A 17,516-nucleotide genomic window follows, 5' to 3' on the forward strand; every position below is an offset into this window, starting at 1 on the left:
ATCGGCCTTTGCAATTTGTCAAGTGTAAACGTGCAGTTTTTTTGTTTTCTTTCACTGAGGGGAAGTGAGGAAAGTTTTGACAGTGGAGACTATAAAGCGATGGTTTTGTGATGGAAGGGTGAGATGGATTGTTGCGTTTGACAGCACAAGGAGCGGTTGTCATGATGTATAAGAGCTAACTCGGCTGCTGCTCTGCTGCTTAAACTGTCATCCAAAATGGCTTTCTATATGGTGGATTTTCTCTCTATAAGGGAGGCCTGTCACTGACAAAAAGCAGTTTGAGTAGTTGTAAGCACCCCACCATGTAGGAGAAGCTACATTAAAATGATGCATTGTCATTGCCTTCTCCTCCCTTATCCCCCTTTGTACAGTAGTATCATTTTATACTTGTGTCATAGTACAAGAATGATGCTTTTGTTTTGTTTTCAGTCCTCCATTACAATGGGATGGAAATCCAAACCTGTGTCAAGTACTCTCTTGACACCCCCCAACATTCTCGCCATAATTCTGGATCCAAGTTCTGACCAAGTGGTGTGTTGCTCCACTTGTAACACGAGCTAAGGGACGTTGATATCATCACTTAAAATGAAGATTGAGCAACGGAGAGAGAAAATATCCAAGTGAAAGGGTGAAAGAATAAGTGAGTTAGGATATGAATGCAAGAGAAAGCACCCGAGCAAATGAAAGAAAGTGAGTGATGGGATAAGAAAAATGTGAAAGATGAATAATTGAATTGAAGTGAGTAGTAAATGAGGAGTGGAGTAAGTAAACAGGTGAATGAATGATTGGTTGGATGAATTAGTCAGTTAATTGCTAAATGAGACAATGCATATTTTGATACATGAATAAATTGGAGATTGAAAGACACTGAAGGAGTGAATGCATAAGTGAATAAGAGAGGAACTGGGAATGCTTCAGGAATAAGTCCTAAAATCCAGACATTAGTTAGTATTTTTGCACCTTTGGTTCCCCCATTATAAGAGATTTTCATGTTTTGTTCTACAACATAAAATATCAGTCCCTCCAAGAAATCTCTGTGAATTCTGTGCGACCTTGCAGGCCGCTACTTTTTTGTGCAACTTTGACCAGTCATCATAGCCTCCCACGAGCTCCACCAATCACAGCGGTCCCCCTCAATGAATCGACTCAATATTTTGTTTTATTATTCACTATTTTTTGCATTATATTATATGCATATTATATATTTTTATTGCCATGGGTATTGAAAAGAATTGAATTGAAAAGATTTGTTGTTGTTATTCACATTCGTCATTATAATGTTGAGCTGTTTTGAGCTCCAAAAAGGTTGTTTCTTTGTGGAATCTCCCCAGGTGCACCTCTTCATTTAAAAACAAAGCAGATTTTCATATTTTTTGTAATTCTGTGCCTTTTTGTTAAGGTTAATTAGAACACTGAGAACAGAGTGCGGTTTTGTTCTCCCTGGAACAAGTTCCCTCTGATTTTTTGCAATTCTACACAGAAATTGCAGTTTTCTCTTGGTCATATGATTTCATTGCAAAAAATACCCAAAAGCATCGCAACACACATTGTGAATTTTTAGAACAGCTGCCATGAAATCAGGCAATATACTGTAGGTTGCAACAATCCCAAGAAAGATCCCTGAAATCCTGGAGGGACTGAAATACGTCAGTAAATACCCCACTTGTGATTTTGAAGCTTTCACATGTCTTAAAACAGGCACTTGTTAACACGTAGCTAAATGAGACTAGAGAGGTTGTTGGGGACATTGAAGTGGTGATGTTAAAGTCACGTGACAGTGGTTTAGTTTGTTCACAGCCTAATGCTAGCCTTTCAGTTCAGGTGATGCATTTAAGCTTCAAAAATCATAAACGTGCTGTTCATTTGTTATGATTTTCTTGCTGCCAACTTTTGGGGACTTGCCTGCAAAAATCTGTCATCCCTGCAGGACTCTAACTCTAAGACTGTGATTGGTAAGAGTAAATATTACATAAAGTACTTTTTATTAACCCCACCTCAGGCAAGTTGGAGAATAAAAATGGGAGCCATTTTTCTCAATGAAAGCTTTTATTTTTACTTCTTTATGTACATTCTGCAACTAATAATTCTGTACTTTTAAACACTGTGAGTGGAGGACTTGTAATAAAAATGTACTTATAACATCCTAGAATACCCATAAAACATTCAAATCATTTGATATTGGAAGTAATTGAGAACTGAATCTGACGACCTGTGATGTGATCTAAAGGATATGGGAAATGAGGACAGATCTTCCATGATGCTCCAGTGTTTTTGGTTGAAAGTGTGTTTTTTGCGTGGGTGGTTGACCGCGGAGAAGCCAGAGGTTGACTGAGGAGCAGGAATCTATCTGTGAATCCCGAACCAGAGAACATGAAAGTGAACGCATGTTTATGTCCTCCCGGGTCACGCTTGATGTATGTTAATGGCACATGCCTGTGTTCACTGAGCCGCTGTACATGCCTCCGTGTGCTCCGCCGCCTCTTTGTTGTGCATGTGCCAGCGCGAGCGTGTGTTTGTTTTATTTTCCATGTTGTCTGACATGCGGTTGACTGATAGCATTCAGAGTGCTGACAGGGCCAGGTGCGTGACTATCGCGCTGGTCTCCCTGGGGGATGTGTTTAGACTCTGCGTGTGATCATATGTGTGTGTTTGTGTGTGTGTGTGTGTGCATGGCAGGAGGGTGGAAGGTGTTTGACCCCTCTTATCTCCAGCACCCCGGCGTGTTTGTTTTCACAGCCACAGCACAAGCTTAGTGCTGACGTCATGTGACCCTGGGCGGTATCTTTCATATAAACCACACACACATCAACCGGCGCAGGTTACCAACCATCCACCCACTGCATGGAACAGATAATAAACACATGACATTATTGATTCCATAACCCAGGAAAATCTGTTATTCTTAGTGAGTGAGCTGCTATTATACGTGTTTTGTTTTCCAGCGGCAACCACACCACAGAACGCTGACACGAACATCACAAAAGTGGCGTCAAAGTCAACCAGGAGGAATATATTTTGAGGATATATACACCTCCAATATCAAAAAAGTTGGCTATTGTATAAAATGTAAATAAAAACAGAATACAATTGTTTGCAAAAACTTTTTAACCTATATTCAGTTGAATACAGTACAAAGACAAATTATTTAACATTAAAACTGATAGGTTTTGGGGTTTTTTAAATGAACTTTGAAAATGATGTCTGCAACACTTTCCACAAAAGTTGGAAGAGAGGCATGTTCCCATGATGCCACTGGCACTAACACACCCCCTTACCATGTCAGATGCTGTCTTTTGAAGTTAGCGCTGGGAACAATCTGGATGGTCCTTCTCCTCTTTAGCCCGGAGGACACGAAGTCCATGATTTCCAAAAACAGTCTGAAATGTGGACTCATCAGACCACAGCACACTTTTCCACTTTGTTTCAGTCCATCTCAGATGAGCTCAGGCCCAAACAAGTCTGCAGTGTTTCTGGGTGCCTTTCTCTTTTCTTTGGTAGAGTCTAAACTTGCATTTGTAGATGCAGCGACATGCTGCATTTACTGACAATGGATATTTATACAATTATGTGGGTTTTTAATACACTTTTTAATACAGTGGCATTTTAGGGGTCAAATGTCTCTTTTTTGAAACATGTTGCAGGCATCAAATTCAGAATTAGTGTATATTTACAAAAAAACAATAGTTTATCAATTTGAACATTAAATTTCTTGTACTGTCTTCAACTGAATGCAAGCTGAAAAGTATTTGCAAATTATTGCAATCTGTTTTTATCCACATTTTACACGTCACAACTTTTTTTTGGAATTGGGTTGCACTTTAACACAACACCTGCTGACAGAAAACTGTGAAGCTGTAGGTTAAAGCCCAGATAACAGTTTTATTTTGGAGGACTGAGTGTACCCAATTACGCACAGCACTGAATTACTGTGTCAGAAGCTGACTGTGAAGAGCAGCACTTAGCAAGTGTGGGTTAATAACACAATGTTGCTTTCAGCTGCAGTTCACTGTGTGTGTGTGTGTGTGTGTGTGTGTGTGTGTGTGTGTGTGTGTGGGGATGGTTTGTACAGTCAACCTCCCAGCTTTCATCCCTGCCTCCTTGACCGCCACCTCCACCTTCCGCCTTCCCTCAGCTGGAATGCGTTCTCTCTCCACCAGATATTTAGTGGTGGTTTTGCCGGAAACCTAAAATAGGGAAGCTTCGTTGAGCAGCCTCCACAGGAATATAGTCACCGGAGCTTCAATTTAGGCCTAAGTGCGGTGAAGTCTTTTTCATGTACGTGCCAAAATGAGATGAAGGCATTTTAACAACAGGTTCACTTCAGTTCTTATGAAAATGCCTTTGTGTTATTCTTTCAGACGCACACAGATGAGTATAGTTGTGTGTCTGCTTTAGTTTGATCTTAGGCTTTCTATACAATGTCAGTATTTTGAGTTTGTGCCAGGAAGCAGGAAAGCAAAGACATTTAAAAGATCAAGCAACAAACTTAGCAAATGAATGATGTACTTAAAGGCAACAAGAAGGCACAGGCAATTTAATTTCACATAGAGAAAAAGATTGGTGAGAACCCAGTCTCAGAACCCATCTGCTATCATCTGATGATGCTTTGACCTCTGGGGACAACGGCCGATGTTTCAGGGCGTCCGGTGTAACCAGGGGAAATCCACATAGCAGATTAGCAGATTCAGGCCAAGGCTGTATACAGTCTGATTAGCAAACTGAGATGCAAGAATGAAGTTGGAGGCAAACTCTGTACACTGATATCAGCACATGAATGTAGATAAATCTTGTAAGACAGCTAATACAAAGCCATTTGGGCTGTGTCAGAGACATCTCATTAAGGTTAAGTTGAAACCAACTAATGCAGAGGCACCTTTGTTCATAGTAAGCTAATTTATTTTACATTTTGATAGACATGTATGGTGTCTTTTTGTTATTTAGTTATGGATGGATGGATGTTCTGATCTTTTTCTTATCTTGGTTATGACCTATTGTTCAGTTTCAGATTCAGATGTTTTGAAATCTGAACCTAGGACCTGGTCTTGGAATGTACTTGGACTCAGCCGAGGTGGTCTTCTAGCCTATAGCTCCTCTGACTCTTTGCAGTCTGACTTCCACATATTTTGAAATATTACTCAAAGATGATAACAACAGTTGAGAAATTCAGCATACAGTATGAGTGGTTAATCTCCTTTGGTCAACATCATCCTCCCATTGATATTCATTCCATTCTTCACCTCACCCTGTTCTCCACACATTTCAACCATGACACAGTTGGCTGTTACACTATTTTTAGAGAAGTGGTCGGCCGTGGTAGCCAAACATAAGGGTGCTGACCTGCCCAACTTGATTTGTGCGGATGTAAGTGAACCTAAAATCTGCTTTGCTGATGTTGACTTTGGACGGTTTCTCTGTTGTTAAACGAGGAACTTTCAGCGCTGTGTTACAGCGGTGGGCTTCTTACCTGCACAGACGCTGTCTTCCCATCGGGGAATTATTTTGCAGCGTAAGGCGATTATCCCCAGAAAGCAATGAAAACCAGGAGGAAGTGAGAGGTTTTCTTAAGGTTTGGTGCAAGCTTGTTGCGACTCAGCACCCCCGGGACGAGACCTCGTCAGAGACGGGTTTCCCGACAGTTCCAGACGGTCCTGGGAAGTTGGACGCCCGCCAAGTGTGCTCCGATTCGTGCAGCTCAGCAGGCAGCAGCAGCCGAAGTCAAAGTTGGAGTTGCGCCATTCATTCACGTGGTATCCTGTTGTTTTAGGCTTGTCATGATAGCCCCTGGTGCATGATTGAAAACACGTTGGAGTAGCTGGTGCTATTCTCGGCTCAGGGAAGCAGCGTCCCTATTAAGGCAATTGACTGTCAAAGGCACTGAGGCAGCATGAAAGTGAGTAGAAGAGGAAGCAGCAGTGTGTAAAATAATCGTGTCATACTTAACTGATTTCTACGAGGATTCTTTTACGTTGACATTTGACCTTCTTGTAGTCATAGTTCAGGCTAGAGTCATGGAGACTCCAAGCCTGATGGACGGAGACACATTTCAGGTGTGCGAGACGAGCCAAGTGTTTGGTTTTCCTCCCCTCCCCTGCTCTTTTTATTGGACGATGCCATGTTAAAAAGTTCCGGTTTGCCGTGACACTGCAGCGTGCCCCTCTGGTTCCAGCACATCTCCTCGCCTCTCTAAACTGAACCAGATGGACGCTTTCCATATAAAACTTTCACTCCCTTTTATGTCTCACATAAGGAATTGAGCCCTCAGAAAAAGAGGAAAAAAAGTAGCTACATGTCATATTTTGTCCACTTAATGCAGTCCAAATGCAGTATGGCTCATCTGTCTCCCACCAAGCAACAAAACATTTGATAGAAAACATATAGTTGCTGTGTAGAGTTGGAGGCTTTGAAGAAATCCTCGGTTACAGATTTTTATCTGTCCGGCATTAATTCTGTTGTCCTCTGGGTAATAGCTACACCCAGTTAATAACACTAAAACACAAAACTCTTGCTGAAACCAACTGAGAACAAAAGGATGTTTAAGCAGTGTGGTCATTTTGTTTGACGCAGAATAAGGAGAGTTATTTTATTCATTTATTTATTTATTGCTGTGGTTGTCATGTTTGTTAGAGACGCTGTAGGCCTTCTGCTGTCCACACCAGTGATATACATCGGACATCTGATGCAGCCTCTGTTTCTTGTTCCAGATGAGCAGCCTGAAACCAATTCTGCGGCCACCACAAGCGGATGCTCTGTTGCTTTTCTCTTGCTTCACCACTGCCAATTTAGTTACTTTAAACACAGACTTTTACATGTTTTTACCCACCATTAATAATATATTAACTTTGGATTTTAATCTGAAGAGATCGTTATCTGTAATGGAAGCATTCAGGCAGTTTTGTCTCATTTCGAGTATGAAATATACAACCAGACATAACACTGATCAAATTCTGGCCCGTGAATCAATCTTACTTCTTGGCAGCATCTGGTAAATAGTATCCAACGATCAATAATGCCTAGAGGTATGAAAAGTTGTATAAGGACGTGTACAAGTTACCTGAGCAACAGCCCATTTGCCCTCTTTGGCTGAGCTGCCCCTCTGTGGAAAAAAAGTGTTATTTTTGCAGTTGTGACTCTATAAATACAAGTAGTCCATAATTTCTGAAGTTAAATTGTCACATCTCACATTTGCATCATATTGTGGATTATTTTTATACTATACTGTCGCATGAACCAATCTTAGCTAGCTAGTTAACATACAGGCAGCAGGCTACAGGCTACAAGGTAACGCCTCAGTTTGTTTTCTGTAGAGAAACAAGGATGTGATGGTTTTGATCGTTGAATCACACAAGATAAGATGTTGTTTACACTCAGTGTGAATCTGGGTGTAGTGTGCTAAGCAGAATGTCATGCCTTGGGAGACTAAATGCTTTCCACCTTGTGTCATGAACTGCTAGCTGCTATTTTCTTGTACATGTTTCATTCAGGTTGTGATGAATTTTCAGTCAACAAGCACATCAGTCCCTCAAAATGTCTGCCTCTCTTATTGTACAAAGAAATCTACCAATTGAATGATATCATTATGAGAAATATGAAGAATGAAAAAGAGCTGAGAGAAGTTCAAATCCTGCCTACATATTCACCTGGACACACCTGGACAACAACTGTGCAAACCTTATCATGACACTCAGAAAGTTATAAAAAATTGGCAGTTGCGGCAGTTTGGCCTGGGAACCAGACGAATCTGCAAGCTCATGCTTCATTTGGCAGATGTGTCTGGCTCTCCTCCCGTTCAAGCAGATTTCCACCTGTCCTGGATCACAACTGTTTATGAGGTGGATTTGATATGATGACAGTATAGAGGAGCGCAACCTTCTTGGCTGTTGAGGTATTTTCATGAACAACCAAGATTGCTACCGCTAGCTGCTTCTGTTGAATCCACTATCATATCAATACTAAACAAACAAAACAGCGAGAACTGTGCTCAGAGCTTTTGTTGATAAAAAAAAGATATGTTTGCCGTACTTCTGTCAGGATTTGATAAGGTTCCATTGCTCTAATTTGGTTGTAGGTTTATCCAGTTGTGTCCTGAGGAATTTTGGTCTACACCTGTTGATAACACCTCCTAGAATATGAAAATGAACCGAGAGGCTCCAGACAAATTTGCATTCACAAATTGATCTGGCAAGACCTGTCTAGTGCCAAATCTGACATTGGAAAGGTACAGGGGGAGGGTGTTTCAGACGCTGTCCGATTATCCGGCAAGCACTTTATTTGAAGCAAACTGAGGCCCCTACATTTCCAAATATTTCCCTAAGTCTGCTAAAGATGCTACAGGCTATTCTGGACAAAGATTGCTAATTGTTGAGTCTCATTCCAGGTTGTTATGCACTGACGCTACCTTTCTCCAGAATTGCTTGGAGCACCTTTTAAGTCTTGAATAAATATTTTACAACTTCTGACACCTGCTGAAGTAGTAGTGATTCATACTAAAAATACCCAAGAATGGGTGTATCCATAACATAATTACTCATTACTAAATCTTGATGATATTTTGGCAATATATTTGGACTTGATGAGGCTGGTTTTTAAATGTTCCATTGTTTCCATTCAGGAAAAATGAAGAGAAAGGGAAAGAGTGAGTGTGGCCAAGAATGAGTGACTGTGAGAGAGAGAGAGACAGAATACAGTCCAAACCAGTTGAACAACAATAAAACTTGCAGTCTGGTAACTTATTAAAACTACAACTAGGAAAAAAAACTTTTTCTTATGGAGACAGCTGTTCAGACTGAAAATTTCAACCCTTAAATAGTCTTTTTTTTATATATTTCCTTATTATGTATAACTCTTAGAGCTTTTTCCCTTCTCACATTTTTACTATTTCTCTCATCAAAGGGAGGGGCAGCTCCAGATGTAGACGCAGCGAGAGTGTCTATTTCTAGTGTTCAGTGTTAGCGTGAGGACAGAGAGAGAGAGAGAGAGAGGGACACAGAAAGAGAGCTGTTTTGACAGTTGTGTTTGGGAGCACTGAACACACACTCACACAGGCACACACACACACACACACACACAGCCAGGTCTCAGTAATCACGGTTTTGGAGTGGTGGTTATACCTTCCAGAGGAGTTCACGCCCCCTTGAACTGTTTTGGCTGACTTTGTGGTCCACTTCTGACAGTGAGAGGGAGAGAGGGAGGGAAGGGGGAGGGAGCAGTGTTGCTTGTGGGAGGAGAAGGAGGAGGGAGTGAACGGGAGGAAGGAGAAGCTCTCTCAGTTTCTGTGAGCCCTGCTCGCTGTAGGCTACAGAATGAGCGCAGTTGCTTTCCTCTCAGTCTGAGAGGCAACTGCTGTTCTTTTTCTTTTTCTTTTCTTTTTTTTTTTTTTTTTTAGTTTTTCCTTCCTCTCCTGGGCCGGACATCAGCAGGAACGACCACAGATTTCTTTCCCCTTCCTCGAGGTACTTTTTGGACCTTTTTCTCACACACTCCAGTGTTGTTATTGCTGTGCCTGGGAAGTACCATGCCGGTGGTTGGCGTAGCCTCCAAGCTCAGGCAACCCTCGGCGGTGGGCACCAAGCCAGTGCACACTGCTCTCCCCATCCCCAGCGCGGTCAGGGCTGCCACCTCACAGGGGTACATGTCCCGGCAGCAGGAGCTCAGGGCAGGTGAGGGCGTCCCTGGGCTCTCCTGCCAGCTGTCGATCAAGTCTGAGTACCAGCAGGAGAGGATGCCCGAAGGGAAGTCCAGAGCTGAGACGGAGGAGAGCAAGATCTGCAAGGTTAGTTGAGATGGACATACTCTTGTTTAGTGCATCTAACTCAGTGACACTCCACAGGTGTCTGGGATGAAAGAGCTACCAGTGTCAGGCTCCTCATGCTCGCTTTCTCCATGTTGGTGTGAGCAGGTGTCTGTCTGGCTCTGAGACTCTGAGTTCAGGCACACGGTGATGAGTCATGTGTGTAACGGTGGGATGATGTCGTTGGTTTTGCTCATAAACTAAGAGGGGAAGCTAGATGAGTAATGTATCTCTGTCAGTGTATTACCTCATCCTGCTGCCCCTTCAGTCTGTACATAATTTACTAATCAGTGAGTGTGTCAGTGGCAGGAGAGGAGAGTTCAGGGGTGTGATTGAATGTTTTAGAGTGTGTTCATGTCAACCTTGTTTGATCCAGGTGGACCGAACCCTGTAGCAATTACCCCCTTGGTGCTGTTCATTTGGGTTGAGTGAAAGCCCAACCAAACAACCGCTCTCTGGTCTGCCTCGAAGGGGTAATGTTGGACCACCATAAAGTGGAGTGGTTCATTTCTAGTGCGGAAACCATTCAAACCAATCACAGGAAGCATAGCGTGTCATTTCATTGGTTAAAAAAAGCATTTTCTCTTCCTGTTTTGGTGACTGGTGAACTTGTAGCTTGTTTGCAACGAAAATGAAGACTAGCAACCTGGACTCACTGGACGTTCAGTGTTTCCGCTATGTCATTTTAGTACACTGATTGTCACTCATTGACAACATTTGGTCTCTGTGTGTTCAGCTCTCAGTTTTGTAGCTCCTAACTGAATCTCTGTGGTTTGAAGTTTAGTTCTCCTCTCTTTGTACACTCAGGTTTTTGCCTTATTGTACTGTTTCATGTTAAGTTGGTTCACATGAAAACCCAGCATTTCCTGATTTGGCTGCTTCGTAACTAAACAACTTGGACTTTTATTGTGAAGAAATAATAGGAAATGAAATGTCCATCGTTTACAGCCACTCAACTCAAGACAAGCGCATCATGTAGAGGTCAGTGTGTGGATTTACAATGTGTAGACTGTTTGAGTTTTGCCTTGTAAATTGAAACAATTTATCACTCTTGCATTGTTTGGACTCAGGAACTGGACCTTTAGGGGTGAACCTGTCCTTAGACAATATCATAAAGACCTTTACCTGTGAAGCAAACCCTGTCTGCTCTTCTATGGGGAGAAAAACAAATACAAGGCTAACGGGTGCTACCTGAGAAGCCCCAAAGATTAGTCTGAATATGCATTTTTTTACTGTTTTTCTCCCCATTCTGTTTCCCATGCAGGGTAATATTTCAGATAGATTACCTGTGCTGCCCCCCTTGTTCCCAGAACATATTCTTAATACCCCCAACAGCATGAAAATGTTGCAGATGCCTTAATAGACGCACAGAGATCATTGTTAAGTGGTTCCCCATACTAAACTCAGCCTGTGCCAAGTTCTTTCCTTGGCTCAGTTTCTCAGGCTGCAGCAGAGAAAGGCGGGGTTGTTTCGTCTGTCCTGACCGAGGAGGAAGGAGTTTTCAAAACTCCCCGCCAAATAGTTTCAGCAGCGCCTCAGCCCGTCCCACATCCAGAACTGTCAGACTGTACAAACTGAAACTTTCCTGTTTGGCCGGTTAATCTCCCCTCCTGCTCCTCCTCCTCCTCCCCTCCCCTCCGCCCCGCATTGCCTCTTTCTACCGTTACAAGATTTCCTAACAGAGACAAAATGAAAAGCCTCCCTGACCCTGATTCTTTTTCTGGCGTTCAGACGTTTGATACTGAACAAAGCTGCTGATTTTCCTCGTGACCTAGAGGAAACGTGGGCAGGAGACATCAAAGTGCGGGTCAGTGCTCCCCTGCCTCTAAATCCTCCCGGCGTGTCCGTGACTTGAGTCCAAATCGCCTGCAGGGTGACTACAAGGGAGGGAGGGAAGGGGGGGGGGGTTCATCATTAACCTGCTGCTGAACTGGCAACTTCAGCTTGACTTTCAGCTTGTTAACACAACTCAGTCCTTACAAATCTCCTGCTCTAGTCATTAAAAGTGGCTCTGAGAGTTAAGTTTTGTAACTGACTTTGAAGAAAACGAAGCTGAAGGCTGATTTGACTTGTGTCAGCATCCATCTCACATCATATTCTAAGAAGTAAATCCAAGGCTGGCTCTAAAATTTTGGTGGCCCTACACATGATTTTGTTGGTGACCCCAAAACATTCTGAGGGTAACCACCAAATCAAACACACTGTTCACAACTGAATGAACACACACATTTTACTTGTTAGCTGTGCTACCTACCCATCTTTTCTTGTAGCATTGAAGTTGTGTGTTGATTTTGAATGAATTAAACAATTGAACATAGCTACAATAAGCTGGTCAAAAAGTAATTAATTTAGATTTTTTTCTTGCTATTCATGTGCTTGCTAACTTGCATTTAAATGGCTACACACTGAGATACTACAGCCAGTAAGTCAACTATACACTGTACAAAGTGTGAGGAGCATTACTTAGCAAGGCATAAGGATAATTTTGTTTTTTTTTATACAATATATATATACACACACACACATATATGTATATATATATATATGTATATACAGACAGCACTGAGACTAAAGAAAAAAAATACAAGCAAAGAGAAAAGAAACAACTAAGGTGGTACACAGGGCATATCAGAAATTTCACTGTCTGGGATATGAGCCAAAATGTTAACATATATGTTGTCAGGGTCCATTAATAAAAGAGATGCCTTCTGCCTCTACTACTATTACTATTTTTAGAGACTGTCTCAGAATATTGAGTTAGTATCTCAAAATAATGCTTTATTATAACATTTAACACATATAACATGTATACATTTTGCTGTAGTTTCATGTCTTTTAGATACTAACTCATTCTGAGAAAGTGTCTCTGTATAATTACTTGTTACATTACATGTTTTTTCATCACATTGGTGGAAATGCAGCACATGAACAGCAGTGCAATGAAAATGCAGGCGTCTCCTTGAGGAGACAAATGGTATTACACAGATCTGTTTTTTCTAGTGTTAACAGAGACTCCAGTCTGCAGTGTAAACCACAGAACTGTAGAGTAACATGAGGCTTTATGATCAAAGAAAGTTCATAGCACGTCTGCATTTCTGTCCTATATAAGCACTTTTTCTTTTTGTGGCTGCTGCAAGTCAAATCGTTTTCCAGCAGTGAGGAGCAAGCGACACAGAAAGTCACAGATTGTATTACCCCCTGTAACAGTTGTGGCCCTAAACAACTACGCAGAGTATTATTGCCCACACATTTTCCCTCAACTTGTGTGTTGCACTTGTTCCTTTATCTTCAATATCTTCAAGCTCTTCTGTAACAGAGAAGCTCAATTGTGCTGTGGCTCTAACCTTGTCTTGGTCTGATGGATCAAGCTTCCACTAAATTGCCTAAAGTGTACGACCAGTGCACCATACTGTACTTTAGCCCCTGTCCTTCAAAAGCTCGTAGGCAGGCAGAACGCTCCTGCCTGCCCCAGCCTGTCGGTGTGGGTGAGGAATTGGTGGTATGGAAGGGGGTAATTAGTCTGTCTAATTGTGTTGTGTAGTCCCCTAAGAGCTTTACTCTCTAGGCTGTCGGAGGAAGAAAGGGAGAGAAGGTGGAGTAAACGCTGTCATTACTCCTTCACATTAACCAACAGTCCTTGTTTAGTTTGGAGTCCTATTATCAAGTGGGATCAAGCGTAGGATTGTGAGTGTGTGCATGACTGTGACTGCATGCTTGTTTGTGCAAATGCAACCCCCCGTATATACAATAGAGCCAGCGTGTGTTGGCTTGTCCTCCCAAGGTTAAACATATCATAACCTGGGTGGTGTTTGAACATTTTTTTTTTTTTTATTTTAGAATTTCAATTAGTTGTTGATGTTGGGAAATCCCACCTGTCTGGTAAATAAGAGTTTAAGCAAAGGAGTATTTGACAGATCATTTGACTCTATTTTATTGTAGCTGTCGTGGGGAACAACATGCAGTCAGCATAACAGTGAAATAAGATTGAAACTGCAAAATCACCAAAGAAAGAAATGCAAGAATCAGCATCGTAGTGCGCTGACAATATTCCTGTGCTTGCAGAATGCTCATGACAGAAGTGCAAGAAAAATAAGTAAGAGGGTTAAGCGCTAAGCAGATAGGAAGAAGGGATTTGTTGTTTCTTTGGTGTGGTGTTTGCAGAAGACAGCAGGCCTGATGTTGTTTTGAGCAAAGCCAGGGAGGAAGTCCAAGCGAATCTTAAGACAAGCTCGGCTGAAGCGAATTCGATCAGCCTGACACTGGAGGTCCTCTGCTGTGTCTGGATCGAAAGCTTACACGTTTAACAGATGCACGTTTCACAGACTGCCGCACTCAGGTTCCATCTGCAAGACGGAGGAAGCGCACAGGAGTGATGCAGGGTGCTATTGCCCTGTCTAATGGTGTGTGAAGGGCACAATTAAGCTGCCCAGACAAGGTTAATTTTGGACACCATTCAGAATCAGTTGCGGTTAATCTCAGCTGTATTAATACAGTCTGCATCTATTGTGTGACAGATAATCCCTCCCGGATCTGCTGCACAATAGACTGCACCTAGTTTTATACGAGTGTCCACAAGTTGTGTCTGCGTTTGTGTGTGTTTTCTGTCTGTGCAAAGGTGTTTGTTACCTTACACGTGTTTGTAAATGCTTAATGTGTGAACTGAACTGAACACAAAGCACAGCTGTCGGGTTTTTGAACATTGTGTGATTTGGCAACCAAAAGCCAACCATGGCCACCAGCAGAGTGCACTGATTTTTGACTGCCTTTACATGATTTGAATAGTTACCCTTTAATCAAACAATTAGTATGAGGGATTTAACTACTCACACATGCTCAACAAATTCTGTCCAAGACCCAACTTTAAACTTGAAAGCTGTAAGTTTCGCCATGTTTTATGTTGTTTTACTGTTTTATAGGTTAACCTCAGCATTAGAAAATGGCTAATGTGGCTACTACCACAGGGTGGGCCCATGTTGGACTAATGTTGTAATATTGAGGGACAGCCAAGAGAAACTGTGTGAACATTAAACCTCATTTGAAGCCAACTAAATAATGGGAGTAGCAGGTCAGATGCTGGTTACTGTTTTTTCATGTTGTTTCTTGCAATAAAAGCTGTGCTAGCTTTGTTGTTGTACCGCCTTCTTGCCCTGAAGGTAACTATATAGATACTTGTGAAAAAGAAATGGCAGGAATCCATCTTCTACGTTGTGTAACTATGACTAGCACCTAGAAGCTCAAACCATGTTTGAGTTGCCTGTAGGGCAGTGAGATGAGATTACACTTAATTTAACCCAAAATTATCATAAATGTATCATAAATAAAGTAATTTGCATAAACTATCAAAAGACTGACAGTAATATTGCATACTGTGCTGTTGAGCCAACCTTAATAACTGCAGGGGAAATTCTCTCAACACGACAACTCTGGTTGTATCTATAGTTATAAGTATTGTGGATGGTAATCTTGATGTGATTTTAACCTTGAGGAAATTTGGGAATATGGAAACAACACCTTGTAAATTATAATACTTCACTAAAACTGTCAAGTAGAGCCTATGGATACAAATAGATAGCGAGCTTATCACAAACTAACAAGTACTTTGTTCCATAATGAGAGACAACTGAAATAATTTTTCATTTGTATTGTGAGATAGTAGCTGAAAATGTCTTTTATTATTAGTGGAAGTTTTCAGTGAATGATACCATCGCAGCACCACATCATTCTGATTGTGATGCAGCCAATCACTTTGCTTTGCTTGAAGTTGTGACTGTGTGTGTTTTGCCTCAGTAATCATTAACAGGTGGCCGGTTTCTTTGGTGGTCCTGTGCGACACCTGCACCCCTCTGACTCCCCTCTGAACCCGTCTCCGATTTTGGGCTGTCAAAAACTCCCATTTCCCCTCTGTGATGGAGACGAGAACAAGGCGAGACATTTGCTCTTCCTGTTGTACTCTCCGCTGACAGTTCACATCAGTCACTGCCTCTGGCGCTGCGGGATGACTGGCTGGAATGAAGAGCTTATCTGAGTCGACTGGGCTCTAATGAAGTGTCAGCGCCACCACCACTGATAGGGAATTATCTTGTGCATCAAGAGTTCTGGCAGCTGTCCAAATCACACAGCCCAGGGACAACTTTAGTGGGTAATTCTGAGTTCTGTTTGTTGTGGAACTTAATATTTCTTCACACCTTTTTATTAACACTACAGTACAACAGAGGAACAAGTGATGTTGATTAGATTCATGCTTGAACAATTGTGTGGGCGCCTATGGGATTTATCTAAAGTTTCATCTGTGCACTCCTTGATGCTTCCCAGCAAATGCCTCTGTGATTTCAGTTACATTTATTTAACAACCTGCTATGCAAATGTCACATTTAAAATAGTGACATTACAGTGATGAGCTTCCTTCTCCAGTCTCCATGCCTTTTTTTTTTTTTTTTTTGACCCTGAGAATACAGCCAATTACTGAATCAAGCTCACCAGTATGATGAAGACTTGGTGAGGTCAGCCTCCAAACACCAATTAGTTTAGCATTTAAGTCACCACATAAGTCCCTGCTTTAATTGCACACTTACTTGCTTCATTCCCAAGAGAACAATGTTTGGGAAAGTAAAGTTCTGCCTTCCTTTTACAGCTCTTGTATTTCACCCTCTTTCTTGAGAATTGGGACAGACCATGTCCTACCAAAAAAAAAAAACTTTGAAAATGATTAGCACCAACAGTCTAATTCTGATTTTCGAGAACATGTATTCTTTAAGGATTTACATATATATGAAATATGTGTAATCTATAAAAAGGCTTTGATTCGCAAAGTATTCATGAATTCAAACAATTTAAAATGAGTTAAAAATCCTTCAAAACCTAAAACTAATAATAACTAGTGGTAACACAGGTGTAAAAATGTGCTATTATCATCATATTTCTTTTAAATGAAAATGTTGGCCCTTTTTAAGTCACAAACAAGGTTAGCTGTACACTAAAGACCCCTGTCTCATTTCCTGGTTTAAAAAAATGTGGGAATACTACTGAAGTTCTGGTAACCTTTTTTTTTTTTGAGACAAATTCATTAATAATATCATGTCTCAACCGGAACATGTCAACTACGTAGTTCTTCTAAAACAAAGCTAAATAAAAATTATGGTTTAAAAATGTGTATTTAGCATTAAGTGGACTCTTGACAGAAAATGGCATTTAATAAAACATTTAATGAAAAATCATTCAGAGGTTGACCTGTTACAAGATTTGAATGCGAAGAGTTTGATCTTTTAAAATATATTTTCTAGTGTAATTGAAGAGTAAAAATCAAAACCCCTTACAAAACGTGGTTTTGTCCCAATTCTAGAGAATGAGTGAAATATATATATATTTTTTTAAAATATAAAGGTGACTTTCAGTGAGTAATTGGTTGCAGGATAAATGCACACAGAATATTTACAATACCAGCAGTACCTTTTGTAAACCGATTCTTAGAGTTATCTGTCCCTGCTGTTGGTCTGCTGTGACGTGCCCTCTCTTGTGTCAACAGAATAGAGTCACACTGGACACGGTGAATGTGTCTTTATCTCAGAAATGCAGCTTGTTGTAAACACCAGCCAGAAACCGTTGCCGGCTCCTATTTTCTGCCGTCCGCTGATGTCAGTGAGATGTCATACCGGAATGTTGCTCCTCAAGAAATGTGTACACAAGTGTTTGCCGGAAGTGCGGACGAGTGCCAGACACACTCACTCACTTA

At 41.4% G+C, this 17,516-nt stretch overlaps 1 protein-coding gene across 2 annotated transcripts in view; it reads left to right on the plus strand.

Annotated features, from left to right (window-relative positions):
- The first annotated feature begins 9,100 nt into the window (after positions 1 to 9,100).
- The window catches only part of nav3 (neuron navigator 3), a 277,797-nt gene continuing 269,381 nt past the window's right edge, over positions 9,101 to 17,516 (plus strand). Inside the window, exon 1 of one of the 2 annotated variants that reach the window (XM_084711111.1) lies at positions 9,101 to 9,769. In XM_084711111.1, coding sequence (XP_084567237.1) covers positions 9,512 to 9,769 — 258 coding nt within the window. In that variant the 5' untranslated portion in view covers positions 9,101 to 9,511. The remainder of the gene's footprint in view (positions 9,770 to 17,516) is intronic. The other variant, XM_084711112.1, reaches the window with a different exon arrangement.

The sequence above is a fragment of the Lutjanus erythropterus genome, chromosome 22, assembly GCF_056507025.1.
Source record: "Lutjanus erythropterus isolate fLutEry1 chromosome 22, fLutEry1.hap2, whole genome shotgun sequence".
Lineage (NCBI taxonomy): Eukaryota > Metazoa > Chordata > Actinopteri > Lutjaniformes > Lutjanidae > Lutjanus > Lutjanus erythropterus.